This window comes from Chlamydotis macqueenii, chromosome 4 (assembly GCF_036417535.1).
Source record: "Chlamydotis macqueenii isolate bChlMac1 chromosome 4, bChlMac1.mat, whole genome shotgun sequence".
Taxonomy (NCBI): domain Eukaryota; kingdom Metazoa; phylum Chordata; class Aves; order Otidiformes; family Otididae; genus Chlamydotis; species Chlamydotis macqueenii.
Genome location: NC_141559.1, coordinates 81,460,421 through 81,476,041, shown reverse-complemented (window position 1 = coordinate 81,476,041; position 15,621 = coordinate 81,460,421). Strand labels below are relative to the sequence as shown.

The following is a 15,621-nucleotide window of genomic DNA, read 5'->3' as shown; positions in this document are numbered from 1 at the left end:
GGTTATACTTTAGCTCATATCAGCACCAACCCCATTTATATGCTTCCCGCAGTTGCCCAGCAGGATATTGAAATTCTACAAACTAAATTTGGCCAATCTCTTTTCCCTGTTTTCACCACAGCAGCCAGAATTTAGCAAATTCTTCCTGAAATTATTACGCCTTTTCTGAATGCCGGTCGCTTATCCCTCTGGGATCGAGTTAATGCCTGGGGATTGCGGCGAGCCGAGATTAACGCCGTGCAGGTGAAGAGCACCGTGGATCACTGGGTTGCGTTTCCACGCTCGCCCGTGCTCTGGGTTAAACGTCAGTTAATGTTCCACGTAGGATCCTCCATCGTGTTACAACGGGAGGTTTAACGGCGTCATGTAGTCTGGGAGTCTGTTTTCCTCTTGGATGTCGTCCTGTTGATGGTTGCTTGCGCCCCTCTTCGCAGTCGCCTCGGTGTTTGTGCTGCCTGGCTGGCTGCTGCTGTAGTTGTCAGCTCAGCAGGGGCAGAGCTTAAACAACGGGATGCATCAGCACTTAAAATATGTTGTGATTTATAGGGGAGTTGAGGATTGGGTCAGAATGTATCCGGAGTCCTCGACCCTTGTGTCTCTCCCCCTAAACCTCCTGTCTTGGTTCCCGTTTTGTTGTGCGCGTCCTTTCTGCTGGAGAACCTGAGTGTTTTCATCGGCCCTCGCTGGAAGTAGGAATTGGGATCCAGCTTGATCTCTGCGGCCTGGTGAAGGGGAACAGGCCTTCTTTCTGCTGTCTGTCGCTTCCTCCGTCGGAGGGAAACCTTCGCTCTCCCCAGCAGGGCCCGAGCCGTGTCCTCTGGGGCGTGTCGAGCTCAGGAACACCCGGTTCTGGTTCACCTCGTGCCGGTGCCCTCAGCGCGGCCCAGCGCCGGCAGTGCCCCCAGGAGCTGGGCTGCGGGTGGGCATCGCGGAGGTTGAGGGCCCAGGGCAGGGGGGGCCATGGCGGAGGCTGTGGGGCGTGGGACCGACATAGTGGGGGGCCGGGGGGCTGCCCCACGGTGAGGGGATGGGGGGGGGCCGGGGGGCTGCCCCACGGTGAGGGGATGGGGGGGGGCCGGGGGGCTGCCCCACGGTGAGGGGATGGGGGGGGTCGCTATTTGCGTATGCAAATCGTATGCAAATCAGCCCCCCGCCCGGCCCTGCCCAACCGGGCCTGCTGCGGCCTTCCCCTCGGCCCACTTCTGCGTTGCCATAGTTACCCGGCCTGTCAATCAGCCTGCCTTCTCCCGCCCCGACCGGGCAGGCGCCTCATATCATTGGACGGATCTCGTGTCATTCTCTCCCCAAAGGAAAACCATAGGCCAACGCTGCCGCATATCGTCCCGCCCCGCAGGCGTCTTAATCCCCGCCCCGTACCGAACTCTCGCATTCCATTGGGTAGCCGCGCTTGTCACTCTCCGCAGCCGAGCGCGGGGGGAGGTCCTGGCGCCCCGTCCGCCGTGCGATCCCTGCCTTCTATTGGCGCAGCTGCCCGTCGCTCCGCGCGGCGAAGGCCGCGGATTGGTGGCCGTCTCACGGCCTATCCCGCCCCCTGTCCCCCAGGGGGCCGGAGGAGGGGGGCGGGGGAGGGGGGCGCGCGCGCTCGGCGCAGGCGCGCTGGAGGGGGTGGCTGCGGCGGTGGCGGTTGCGAGCGGCGCGGCGCGGCGGGGCGGGCGGCCCATGGGGCCGGGCCGGGCCGCGCTGCGGATGGAGCCGCTGCGCAATGGCGGCGGCAGCGGCACGGAGGAGAAACCACCACCGCCGCCGCGGCGGTGGGGCGGGGCGGGGGGAGCGGAAGCCGGACCCCCGCGGCGGAGGAGCAGCGGCGGCGGAGGAGCAACGGCGGCGGGCGTTGACAGCGCGGCGGGGCCGCAGCCCCGCGAACGGGGCGGCTCCGTCAGCCGGCAGCGGCGGGACTCGGTCCGCAAGAACCGCCCGCGTGAGTGCGGGGGGGGGGGGGCGGGGGGCGGGGGGAGCGGCGGGGGCTGCGGCGGGGGCGGGGCCTGGACGGGGAGGGGCGTGGCTTTGTCAGGGAGGGGCGTGGCTTTGTCAGGGAGGGGCGTGGCTTTGTCAGGGAGGGGCGTGGCTTTGTCAGGGAGGGGCGTGGCTTTGTCAGGGAGGGGCGGGCTGCGGGCGGAGTTTACAGAGCGGCGATGGGAAGGGGTGGGGGCAAAGGGGTGGGGCTATGAGGGGTGGGGCGAGAGGGGGCGGGGTCAGAGGAGAGTGGGCGGGGCTGGAAGACAGGGGCTCCTTGAATGGAGGGGGAGTGGGGCAGGGAGGGACGTGGGGACGCTGGGGTGGGGGCACGGGCCCAGCCCGGCCGGTTTGGGGACACGGGGTGAGGCTGGGGGGCCTGGTGGGAGGGGTGCCCGAGTCAGGGACCTGGGACCGCAGCAGGAGAGGGAAGGTCACCGAAAAGGACGCAGAGGGCAAGGAGAAGGAGCCAGCAGCCAGGGGTGCGGGCTGGACTGGTGACCGCTGGAAGGAGAGCCACGGAGAGCACGGAGAACGGTGTAAATGTGGGGAGGGGAGGACCCCGCGCGTTTGCCAGGGGCTGGGCACGGGCTGAACCGGGCTTTGTAAGGGAAAAGCTGTCCCCCGAACCAGGTTTTTAAACGGCGTCTGGGGAGCGGTCCGTGGAGAGGCTGAGGTGCAAAACGGGTGGCAGCCTTCACGTTGGCCGCGGCAGGAGCTGCGGCTGGCGAGGTGCTTCAGCCGTGACTGCACTGGAACTGAGTGGTTATTCCTCTGCTTACGCCAGCCTCCTTCCTCTTGGAGGGAAACTGCCGGAGGAAGCTTCTCTTCTGCCCTGTCTTAGTGTGAAAAATAGGAATTCTGTCTCAAAAGGCTTTTTCGGAAACGTTTGCTGAACTGGGTGCTGCTCGCGTTACTAATGCCAGGCGAGCGCAGCTCAGCGATGCCGGTGCCGCGTCGGCGTGGCCGTGTAACCGCCGATCCCTTTCCTTTCCAGACCCCGCACCGGGAAATGATTGCAAGGTTAACGTTAAATCGCCGAGGTAATGATGAGGTTTCCTGCTTCTCTGAGAATTAATAGATGAAAGAGAAATTTAGCAGAGGGGTGGGGCGGCGCTACCAGCCGTGAGCGTCCTTGCGATTTAGATGCAGCAAAACCAACTTTGTGCGTGAAAGTCCGCGTGCGTGGCCGCCGTCGTGAGGAAATCGCAGCAAAACCTACCAGTGGGAGCTGCGGGGTCGTTAATTAGAGACGGTGCTGGTTAATAGGTGGCCGCCGGCTGTGGGGAGACGTAGGAGATGTCTGAAAATGAAAATCAGGGTGGACTTAGGTGGAGCTGTGCAGTAGGTGATCACGCTTTTCTGCCTCGCTTGGGGGCAGTTTCTGTGTCTTTTGTGGAAGACGTGGATTGAAGTTGGACGCTGAGGTTCTGGTTTGCTGCAGTGAAGTTAAATGCAGAGGCTGGTACGGGGTGCTTGTGGGAAACGGGTGTTCTGGCAGCTTCCGAGGCAAGATTTGGATCCGGTCCGGAAGGTCAGCCTAGTAAGGTTCGGGTTTACAACGCAGCCGGTCTTTTCTAAACGATTTTTGCGATAACTGGAAGAGAAACGTGCTTGAGCGAGCGCAGCCCGTAACAGGGACGACGTCTGGTGTCAGAGCGAATTACAGTCTGAAGTCAAAACGCTCGATCCCACCTTAAGGAACACGAAAACAAACCGCTTAACGGGCGCCTGATCAAAAATGTCCCGCTTCAGCTCCCACTCGTCCGCCGCTGGTATGCGGGAAACCAGCTGGGTGACCTTGAGGCTTTTCTCAGTGCGTTTCGTAGGAGCTGAAGAGCTTTATGGCCGCTGCTGTGGTTTTCGGCACGCCGTGGGCAACAGGAGGAGAAGTCAAGGACGCTGTCGTTCTCGGAAGGGAGCGAGAAGTGTCCCTGAAAATGTTGTGAGGCGGAGATTTGCTGAAGGTCCTGACTGCTGTGGAGCATCGTTGAAGGGGAGCTGGGCTTTGGTTTTTAAATACCTTTTTATGTTTTGGAATTGTCTGTGACATGTGAATTCCTAGCAGAGCCTGTTTTTGGAGATGGAGGGGTATGTAGGCTTAGCGTCACTTTATATTAAATGCTGGTGAATATTTATATTTTTTTTTTCTCAGCTGTAAAATTCATAATGCTATTAAAATCCAACGCGGAATATTTTAGGGTAAGCGCAGAGATGCTGTCATACGCTCAACGAAATCGCCAGCCTCCGTTGCTCCTCCAGGCTAATCTTTTTAGCTTCTGGTGTAATTGGCTCGTAACTTAAGGATCGGGCTGGAAGACCACTTGAGCTGCTCGTGCACGAAGAGAATCCAGCGGCGCGCTCTTTAATTACATCGCCTTTTTCATCTTGACGCTTCTGCAGCCTTCAAAATAAATAAATCCGTTGAGTTTGTTTTATTTTTACAGTGCCCAGTTTTATAAAGTAATTTACGTAACAAATACAGGCATTGTATTTTTTTTTTTTTGCCCTGGAGAGTTCACGGTCTTCTCCAAAAGGGATTTGAAGATGAAGGGAGGGTGGCAGCTCTGCAGATCTACCCGTTATTTTTCATGGGTGTTTTCATTTTTCACACCGAGAGCTGTGTGTGAATTGTGTGGATGAAAATGCTTGTGTAGAGCTGCTTTTAAAAGTGTCTGTGCTAAGGGAAAACGATGCTTTGCCAGGCTAAAAGATGAAGAATTTTTTTTCTTGCAGAAAAGTTTGCCTTAGAACTGCAAATTCAGGTTGCGTTAGGGAAGCGAATGAAAATGGGGCTCGTCGTCGCGTGCCTGACCTGCTGAGCGGTGCCGGTTCCTTAAGTCACCTTCTTTCCATACTGAATTCTGTTGGGGTTTTGTGGTTTTTGGGTTGTTTTTTTTTTTTTTTTTGGTCTTGTGCAATGTTTGAGAGTGGGGTTAGTGGCTGTCATCGTGCTCACCAGGTAATACGGAGAGTTTCTGTAAGGAGAAGACTGTAGGAGGTTTTGAATGGAGAGCGGTTCTGGCTTTGAGAAGAGGAGAAAGGCAGAAAATCCTCAATGTCCAAATATCCAGGAAGGGACCGAATGCTTCCCAGAAGGTGCTGGGCAGGAGGAGAGTCCAGAGGTTGGCACCGCGATGCTCCTCCCGCGCTCTGCCCACGGGTTTCTCATCCTCCCGTTGTTCTCCGGCTGGTGAGAGCTTGGAAAGGAGAGATGTGCGAGGCTCAGTCCCCGCACGGAGGGCTCCAAGGAGGGCAGGTGGTGAGGAGAGGCAGCATTTGGATTTTCTGCCCTGGCCGTTAAAGCTGATGTCTTCTCGCGCTGGTTGGTGAACCTCCTGACCGAGAAGAATCAACCCAAAGGCTCCTGGATGCCACCAGTGCTCACGCTGCCCTAGATCTGCCGTCTTCTCCAGCAGCTCTCTTGGAAAAAATGCTGTAGGGGCTTAGAAGGGGGAGATCTTTGGATGGCTTTCAACTGCGCTGTAGATGCTGGGAAGAAAATCGGAGTTTTAAGAGAAATGTCGGCAGCAGGTGATTATGGCGTTCGTCCAAGAGAGCTTCCTCCTCCCTCCCTTGGGCGGTGGGGATTTTTCCCAGCACTCAGATACGGAAGAGCTGTCGCTGCCCTGCGTGTTGGCTGACTTCCTGTCAGCGTAAGGAAAAAAAAAACCCAGTTCTTCATGTCGTTGAAGACATTTCCTCGTCTTGTCTGTGTGCCACACCCATTTCCCACAAAAATGGGTTTACTGGGGACGCTTTGTCTGGGCCCCCAATTATTTGAGGTCTCTGTGCAGATTTTACTGCCTAGAAAACCCTTTACGGTGTGGTAGAGTACTTAATTTTGAGCTAGCACGCATCTTCCTTGGATCCTTAACCTGTGGCTGGGAGGTATATAATGAGAGATCCATAATTAAGAATCCTTTGGTGTAAGTTAATTACCTTAATTAGGCTATCTTTCAGAATTTATCCCTGGTGACTTCCTGAAGGTGTAGCCGAGCTGTTGGCGGATGGAGAGCGCCGGTTGCTCCGTGCAGAGGAACTTTCTGCAGCTGGTGCTGCGCGGGTGCGTGAAGCTGGCACGGAGAGGGGGCCGGCTGCTCTTTTTGGGGCCAGCTGGGGTTTAGCAGGGCCAGTCCTGACCGAAGACAGTAAGCCCTGAGCCCAGCCTGGCTGCAGGTTACACCGGTCATCCAGTCCAACCCCCCTGCACGGAGCAGGGACATCTCCAACCAGATCAGCTTGCTCAGAGCCCCGGCCAACCTGCCCTGGAATGTTTCCAGGGATGGGGCATCCACCGCCTCTCTGGGCAACCTGGGCCAGTGTTCCACCACCCTCATCATAATTTTTTTTTGATGGAGCAGCCTGCGTGGCATTTTCTGTTAGGTGGCTTCAGCGGGGCGCTGTGCCTTAGTTTTTGGATGCTTTTCTGCTGCGCCCCAGTGAGGGCACCTCCGAGACGCCACCCTGTGTTCTCTCCCTGTTTCTGCCCTTGCGTAGCTTGACAGGAGCATATTCCAGAAATCAGAAGGAGGTTTCCCGGCACCAGGTCAGAGGAGCTTTCTGGAACCAGACGTTACGTGCTGAGGCCCAGGCAGGCAACGTTCCTCTCTTGAGAAGTAACTTCACCGTTTAATTTAAGTAAGATTTTTAGGAAGGAGTCCTGAAGCAAGGCGCATACGCTAAACTTTTCTCCAAGTGAAGCCCTTGGTGGACTTGCCATCCTGAAATGCTCATAGAGTTTGGAATTCTGGACTACAGAACGAGAAAATGTCACCAAAAAAACTCCTTGGATTGCTCCTGCTTTCCCTCTGCGTTGGACGGCGAGTCCGCTTTCTCTTGCTCGTGAACGGTTATTTTTATGTCTGTTCTTGTTTAAAGTAAATGCGTTGGAAATGGAGGCTGGTGGAGATCTGGATGTGCCTCCTAAAATAGAGCTTGCATCTCCTTTCAAGACTTCTTTTGTTGCTGGTTGAGCGCGGCCTCTATGGAAATACATAAAAATAACTCCGCGGTTTAAAAATAACCTGGGTGCCTGATGGCTCTCGCAGCTCCCGGGGAGCCGCGGTGCTCTGAAGGCGCCCGGTTTCCCTCCGCTGCCTGCAGCAACCGCGTCACCCCGCCGCGGAGAGGGTTCCATCCCGCTGCCCTAAGCCGTAACACGCAGCTGCGTTTTTCTCTTTGCTCCGGAGCCCGTGTATCTTGTTAGCTCTCTCCGTTAGCTCGTTAATAGTCGTATTAATCCCTTCCAGTGCTCGGCTCTAATCGCAGATTCCATCTGATGGGGGTTTTCTCTTGATCTTTTCCAAGAAATTCAGCTGTAAACGTTGCCGGGCCTGACACTGATGCATATTTTTATACCACGGGGGAATTTGACTAATAAAATAATCCAATTAGACGTTTGGTTTTGTCTCCCTGGGGCATCTTAGATTACTTGTCTACCTCCGTTATGCGTTGTAATTAGTGAACGTTTGAACATCCCTTTGATGTAAAAGCACCGGTATTACCCTTGGCTCTGGCTCAGGACTTTGCTAAAAGAAGCAGCTGGGGATTAAAACGCAGCAGTATCTCGCGGGGTACGGCTGCTGTCAGACCTGCGCTGCGTGCCGCGTGGTGGTGGTGGAAGTGTTTTGAGGATCGCGTGTCAAATGTTGGGAGCTCCTGAACGGGCGGTATCTCAAAACCACTGCAGAGAAGTCTAAGCCGCGCTTGTGAAAGAGAACACACCGCTAACATTTTATTTTTTTTCTTGTATTTTCCACTTTAGAAATGAGTAGATCAAACGGCCCTGCGTTTTGGACTCCCTGGAGAATTGCATGAGTGAATTCAGTTTGTAAGTATTTTGCTGGTGGTATGACAGTATCATACTCCGTTTCTTTTTTTCTCCTCTTCTCTTCTCTTTAGTCTTTCCTTGGTTTGGCTTGGATATCGGAGGGACCTTGGTCAAACTGGTTTATTTTGAACCGAAGGACATCACCGCCGAAGAGGAGGAGGAAGAAGTGGAAAATCTCAAAAGCATCCGCAAGTACCTGACGTCAAACGTAGCCTACGGCTCGACGGGCATTCGCGATGTGCACCTTGAGCTAAAGGACCTTACCCTGTGTGGACGTAAAGGCAATCTGCACTTTATACGCTTTCCTACTCATGACATGCCTGCTTTTATTCAAATGGGAAGCGAAAAAAACTTCTCGAGCCTCCATACTACCTTATGTGCCACGGGAGGTGGAGCGTACAAATTTGAGCAGGACTTTCTCACAGTATGCATTTTTGGCTTCTATACGATTGGGATCTGGTAGTGACATCTATTTATTTATTTATTTAGAAAGCTTAAAACTAGAAAACTTTCTCTGCTGACTCTAAAACTTCTCTAAATCTTAGCTTTGAGTGTCCCTAACTCAAAATTAAACTGCGTTCAGGAAACAGCATGTGAAGTCAAGTTCCCAGCTCCAAATTCGGATTCTTTCTGTCCTGAAAGCGCGTGTAATGTTCCCGTAACTCTCAAATTCTTTCCAAACTTCCATGGTGTGTGCTCTTGCCAGACTTTCTCTCTATTACTCATCTCTGGTCATGCTGATCTGAGTCTTGTGGCTTTTTTTTCCTTGTTTCTGTCTTTCCCGTGCTTAATATTTGTTTTCTTGTTCCTTGGCTCACGTGGTTTCATTTCTAACACGCGTGTGAGTCGGCTGATGGAGGTTCGGTCAAATTTGGTGGTGAGTGAACCGAAAGGAATCAGTAGCTGGAATCTGACATCACGCGGCTTCATTTTAAGTTTGGTTCTTGTTCATAGGTGAAAAACGTTTAACCAGGACTTGACAAAATGCACCAAAGAACGAGGCTTTTTATGCAATCGAGGCAGGAACACGAGGGGAAAACAATTTCATAATTTCCTCTGGTTTCTGGGTGGTTTTTTGGTTGGGTTTTCTTCTTTTTTTTGGTCCAACAGTTAAGTCTTTTCTCATTTTTCTCGGTTTTTCATGCTAAGGCCTGCAAGTCAGGGCCTAAACCAGGCCCTTGGAAGTTGGTGGGATTCTCATGGCGTCCATCTGTGGATCCAGGTGTTCCTCTTCCCCTTCCTCCGTGTCTGCACGCGTTGGGGCCAGGGCAGTTAGCAGCCCGTGCGCGTGGAGAAAGGTGGAACCCTTCTCAAACACCGCAGGGAGTAACAGAGACAGCGGAATTCAGCTTGGATTTTTCTAGCCCTGAACATAAACACTTCAGATCTTGAGCTACTTCTTGAATATTCTTTTTTTATTTTTTTTTTTTTCCCCTGCCAGATGGGTGACCTTCAGCTTTGTAAGCTGGATGAACTCGATTGCCTTATTAAAGGAGTTTTGTACATCGACTCGGTTGGATTCAATGGGCATTCAGAGTGCTACTACTTTGAAAACCCGACGGATGCCGAAAGATGTCGGAAGCTCCCGTTCAACTTGGAGAATCCCTACCCCCTCCTTTTGGTGAACATCGGCTCGGGGGTCAGCATTTTGGCTGTGTATTCAAAAGAAAACTACAAACGGGTAACGGGCACCAGGTGAGCGCTGTGAGGAGGTGAATTCACTTTGAATTTAAGAGTTTGGAATGTTGTTTCTGTGATCTAGATGGCATTTTCAGGGACAAGCAGCGTTAAAGGGGGTGAGCTGAATGAGCGAGCTCCTGCTTTACTGCTGTCCCGTATCTCTGCCAGCAAAGATCCCTCCTGGGAGGCAGAATCTGAATTTCATGTTTTGGTTTCCTTACTGCAACCAGTCTCTTTAATTCCTCCAGCAGGGCAGCTGGAAAAAAAAAACCTTCTAAACTGTTTATTTGCCATCAGATAATCCCATAGTTTGGGATTATCCCAAATACACTCGGAATGGTCACGTTAACAACTGCTAGCATCAATCCCTGCAGTGGAGACTGGCATCCTGACTCCTGGAAGCTGCCGTACTTTGGAGGAAGGAACGCTGGCACGGCAGTAACTCCTCAGACAGTTGCTGGACTGCTGCAGCTACCCATTTTGAAGACATTAGGAAAAAATTTTTTACACTGGGGGTGGTGGAACACTGGCCCAGGTTGCCCAGAGAGGTGGTGGATGCCCCATCCCTGGAAACAGTCCAGGCCAGGTTGGCCAGGGCTCTGAGCAACCTGATGTGGTTGGAGATGTCCCTGCTCCTGGCAGGGGGGTTGGACTGGATGGGCTTTGAAGGTCCCTTCCACCCAAACCATCCTGTGATTCTGTGATTCTATGTGGCTCTTGTTGCCAGGCAAAGCCAAAGAGCTCTGTGGCTTTAAGCTTTCCTGAATTTCCTGAAAGTGAGCAATGATAATACCCCCCACCCCCCGTGCATATTTTACTCTGAGTGATCCCAGCTTTCAGCGGAACGAGCCATTTTCTTTCTCCATCTCTTTAGACGCGAAGGTGGGTGACTTTCATTTTATTTTACATTGCAGCCTTGGAGGGGGAACCTTTTTTGGTCTCTGCTGCCTTCTTACCGGTTGCTCCACCTTCGAAGAAGCCCTAGAGATGGCGTCCCACGGAGACAGCACCAAAGTGGACAAACTAGTGCGGGACATTTATGGAGGAGACTACGAGCGATTCGGATTGCCAGGCTGGGCTGTCGCGTCCAGGTAACGACTGCTGATTTTTATTTTCACAGGAGATTCTGCAAGGGTGAAAACCTGGATTTTTGTGTCTTAGGAGAGCTCCCCTTCCTTCTGCTCTTCTGTTTTAACAGACCTAAATTACTGGTAGCAACGCTTTTTAAATTTAGAAATGAATGAATCAGTTTGGTTAAATCAGTTCTCATTTTCTCCTGCAATTCTGATGCAAACGGACCTTTAACCCCACAACTCTCTGTACAGCTTTGGAAACATGATGAGCAAGGAGAAGCGGGAATCCGTCAGCAAAGAGGACCTCGCGAAGGCGACTTTAATCACCATCACGAACAACATCGGCTCCATCGCGCGGATGTGCGCGCTCAATGAGGTACTGAGGGGACATCTGCTTCACCGCTTCCTGTGCAAAGCGCCACTGGCGCGCTGCTGCCACACAGAATCCCTCTTTCCTCGCGTACGCTTCTGTGGATGCGCGGTCGTACGTCTTTTTGGATGTTCAGTGAGTTGTCAGCCGCTCGTTCGGGATTCTTCAGTCAGTTTTGTCCTTGCCGGGCTGTGTAGTTTGAGGCAGGTCGTTGTGCTGTGAATTAATTAGGAGTTGGCTGTTGGGCTCGTTAGGTCCTCGGCTTGCTCAGGAGTTAAACAGGAGGGGCGCAGAGGCTGGATACCTTTCCTGTGTTATTTTTATGAGTTGCACTCAATTTCTTGGTCAGAAGAAACCGCTTCCACGGCCGTTCCTGTATCTTTGCGCTTTCAGCTTCTTTACAGTGCTGCCTTGTTGCGTTCATGTCAAGCAGCATTGTACAGGGCTATGAAAGACCAGAGACGTGCTCTCCGCTCCATCCCATGCCGGCTCCTGCGGGGGGAAGCATCGTCCTGACTCCTCGTGCTCACCGTTTGCCTTCATTTACTGCGGAAACTGGGAAGAGAGACCAGAAACAGTCTTGCCCGCAACGCATCTGCGGATTCCTCACTGGAGAGCACAGCTGAGTGCAAAGAGGATGCTGAATAGTTAGGGGAAAGCGTTAAAGAACGTGGGGATGGAAGAGAAATGCGTAGAAGGACGTGAGTGAAGGAGCAGATAGGACTTGATCCTGATTCCTTGGTAAGAAGAGGAATTGAAAATTATTTTCAGTTTCACAGCAAAAAATCAACTGTTCTGTTCAAATTCCGAAGCTGGAAAGGCTGCAGTTAGAGCTGTGGACTTCTGGGTGGCGTGGAAGAGTCTGAAAAAGAGCCTGTCTGAGCATGACCGGGCTGGTGCTGCTCTCCGACAGCACAGCGGGTGTTTATAATGGCCTGCAGATCCTGCGCCACGCTTCCAGCGGTCACTTAATCCACAGAACCATTTAGGTGGGAAGGGACATTTAAGAGCATTGAGCCCAAGCGTTAACCTAGCACTGCCAGGTCCACCACCCAACGTGTCCCTAAGCACCACATCTGCACCTCTTAAACCCCTCCAGGGATGGGGATACCTCCACCGCCTCCCTGGGCAGCCTGTTCCAGTGCTTGACAACCCTTTTGGTGAAGAAATCTTTCCTAATATCCCATCTAAATGTTCCCTTGAGGCCATTTCTTCTCATCCTATCACAAGTTATTTGGGAGAAGAGACCAACCCCCACCTCCCCACACCCTCCTCTCAGGCGTTGTAGGGATCAATGAGGTCTCCCCTCAGCCTCCTCTTCTCCAGACCAAACAACCCCAGCTCCCTCAGCCGCTCCTCACAGACTGGTGCTCCAGACCCCTCACCAGCTTCACTGTCCTTCTCTGGACACGTTCCACCAACCCAACGTCCTTCTTGTGCTGAGGGGCCCAAAACTGCTCGTGATTTCCCTCTGCTTCCAGCTGGTTGGTTTTCATCAAGTCGCCCTGGAAAATGGATTTGAAAAGCTGCATCGTTTTTAAATGGCACTAGATGTGGGACTTTTTTCCTCTTAACTCTAAGGTGGGGTATTCATCATTGCAAATGGAAAATGGAATTCAGCCGTAATGTTCCATTGTTTTTGTTTTTTTCCCTTAATCCCCGCAGAACATTAATCGAGTGGTGTTTGTTGGCAATTTCCTTCGGATCAATACAATCTCCATGAGGCTTCTGGCGTACGCTTTGGACTACTGGTCGAAGGGACAGTTAAAAGCACTTTTCTTGGAACACGAGGTGAAATGTTAAATTTATTTTCTCTCGGGTCAAAATCCAAAGCCATGAAAGAGCCGTGTGGAGTTGGCAGCTGCTGGTGATGCGTGCTGCGCTGCAGGTTCCCAGGGCTTTGTGGCTGCAGTGCCCAGTGTAGGGTCACAAAAACTGTAAATTTTTCTTGTAACTAATACAAGAGTTATTTACTACCGAGCTTGTGAACTTCCTTTTAAGACTGTTGACAGTGTAGACGATTCTGTGGGGCTCTGCTTCCCCGTGCAGCGATAATAATCTATTTTCTAGTGTACCCACCTGTAGTTATTTCTTCCCACCATCCTTCAGAAGTTGTTACAGTGACACCGTGTGTGCAATATTCCTGTTCTCCTGTCAGTCGTGTGCCCTCGCTTGGATTTTTAATGGCTGTTCCTGTCTGCTCCTCAGGGTTATTTTGGAGCAGTCGGTGCTCTCCTGGAACTCCTGGACTCAGCCTGACTCCGCGCAGATGCTGTACGTCGGACCTGCGAGGTCGGGGCGCTTTCTGGGTCACTCAGCCCACGTTTTCGCTTCGAAGCATCCGTTCCCCGATCGTTAAGCTAATTGTGGGTGACCTGACCAGAAGAGGAGAGCACTGTTGTGTTTTTGTCTGTAAAAGTTGAAACCCAGCTTCAGTTGCAAGGCAGGTTTGTTCAAAGGGAGTCTGTGTGCAAAGGCGCCGACCGAAGGTGGCGAAGGTGACATCAAGTAGCCCTTCTTATGTCATTTTCTCCACTTTTAATGGTGGTGATGTAACAGACAGCAGCGTGCACTCTGTTCCCTCCATCCAAATTCCTTTGAGTGCTGGCTGTCTGCTCAGCTCACAGTTTATAGAGTTCAGCTGCAGTGTTTTATGCTCTCCGTTGCATCCGCGTGACGCTGTCAGTTGTCTGCGAAGAAGGAACATCAGCACAGCATGTGGGAAACGCACGCTCCTGTCTCCTCTCAGCCCTGCGGTGGCCTGGCAAACGCCGTCGTGCTCTCAGCAAGGCGTTATTTCTGGTAGCGCGCTGTCTTACCTGTGCGTAGAGATGACTGGAGACAGGAGGTAAGGCACAAATCCTGGGTCTGGGGTACCCTGGATCCGCTCAGGCTGAGCCCGGTTTCAGCCCGTAACACCAGTACGGACCACTGCGACCCCTGAGGTGCGGTTAGTGCTGGCGTGGCGGTAGGAGTGTCTGTCAGCCTCCGACCTCCAGATGTGCTAAAAGCAAATTTGAAGATGTAATAGTGTTGGTTTGGGGTTTTTTTCGTTGTTTTTTTTTTTTACTTCTGCGTTGTAAAAGTTTGCTGCATATGACTATACCAAAGAGATGGCTTCTTCTTTGTCGTACACTTGGGATCTTCTCTGTCACGTTCCATTTCACGTTTATTAACGGGGGAAACCTCTCCTTCCCCTGTGCATGCTGTGCTCTTCTCTGGTTTCTCTGCGCGTGCAGCCTGCAGCCTGGGTCGCTGCCCTCTGGAACCCGTAAAGACCTCGGGGTGTGGATTTAGAAGCGGCTTAGCGCACGCTGAAGTAAATCATCTCAAAACAACAGAGATGCCGATCGTGGAGAGCAGTTTAAAAAGGAAAAGCAGCGTGCATGCAGTTTGTGATCTTGGCTTCCTTCCTCCTGTCTCTTGCTGTGCCCTGCTCTTTGCAGAAATTCTGCCCAGACTCGTGTCTCGCGTCACGAAACGAACAGGTACGGCGGTGCGGTACCCTGGCTTTCCAGCTGAGCTGTGTGAGGAGCTGTCCTTCCCTGAGTGGATCTGTCAGTGGGGTGAGGCAGCCTTTCCCTGACATCTTTTAAAGCCGGGGTTTCTTTTTGGATAAGTTGATTTTTTTCGGCTCTCTGATGCTGGCGCGGGGCGAATCGCGCCCGTCGCTGCAGCCCGAGATCCGAGTACTCGCAAGGCGGGTTCATCGCACAGTACCTGCCTCTCTTTTGGGCCGAAAAGGGAAGAAACTACAAATTCAGAAGACATTTTGCTAGATGAGATCCTGCGTGAGGTTTCTCTCAGAGCCTGTCCTGTCAGCTCTGCCCAGACAGCAGACACGGGGTAAAGCAAGGCATTTTCTAAACTTCAGGTAACGGCAGGCTGGAACTTGCCGCACACATCCAGTGATTTGACAGCAACCAAAAAATGGGGAGGAAAAGAGAGCAGCGTTCACGTGAAAGTGAATTTTTTTCTGCGTATAGTTGCAGGTTTCAGTTGTGTCTCACTCTGTGTTTGATGTAAGGTTGTACTTGTAGAGGTGAGGGCTTTGAGCAGGATAATCCCCAATCACAGCGTGGACAGAGTGGGAAGGGACCTTTAAGCCCACCCACGCCACCCCCCTGCCCCGGGCGGGGACACCTTCCACCAGCCCAGGTCGCTCAGAGCCCCGGCCAACCCGGGAACGCTTCCAGGGAGGGGGCATCCAGAGCTTCTCTGGGATCTGTTCCATCGGAGACCTCGTTTATTCTTCATTTCTTGTGAAATCCCCCGACAGATACCCCAGGTAGGTGTAGTAAAACCAGCTCCGCTGTGGAGCTGCTGACTGAAGGTGTTCTAGGCTTGACTTCACAGAACCGGCCGCCATCGCAGCCCCATCGCCCACCCTCGCGCTCCAAACTCGTGCCCTGGTTTCACTCCTGGAGAAACAAACGCACTCCGGCTCTCTGGAATGTCCTTGTGCCCTACGCGTCGCTCCTTGGTGTCACGCTTCAGCAACGCGCGGGGCTGGTGTGGGCCGAGCGGGTTTAACTGGTCCCGGGGGGTTTGTACAGACCGCGTCGGTGTGGGGAATCCCTGTAATTGGCAGAAAAAGGGCTTTTTTAAAAAAAAAAATACAGCAGTAGCCTGTGGGAGCTGAGTGACGGGAGGAAGAAGCTCTCTTGAAATGATTTTTTTGAAGCTGTGGA

The 15,621-nt window shown here is 52.8% G+C and overlaps 1 protein-coding gene across 1 annotated transcript; it reads left to right on the top strand.

Moving 5' to 3' along the window:
- The first annotated feature begins 1,640 nt into the window (after positions 1-1,640).
- PANK2 (pantothenate kinase 2) lies at positions 1,641-14,052 on the top strand. Its single transcript, XM_086746176.1, has 7 exons — positions 1,641-1,939; positions 7,879-8,231; positions 9,249-9,502; positions 10,402-10,578; positions 10,813-10,936; positions 12,596-12,721; positions 13,139-14,052. The coding sequence occupies exons 1-7, from the start codon at positions 1,681-1,683 to the stop codon at positions 13,187-13,189; spliced, it is 1,344 nt and encodes a 447-aa protein (XP_086602302.1). The 5' UTR covers positions 1,641-1,680; the 3' UTR covers positions 13,190-14,052.
- The last annotated feature ends 1,569 nt before the right edge of the window (positions 14,053-15,621 follow it).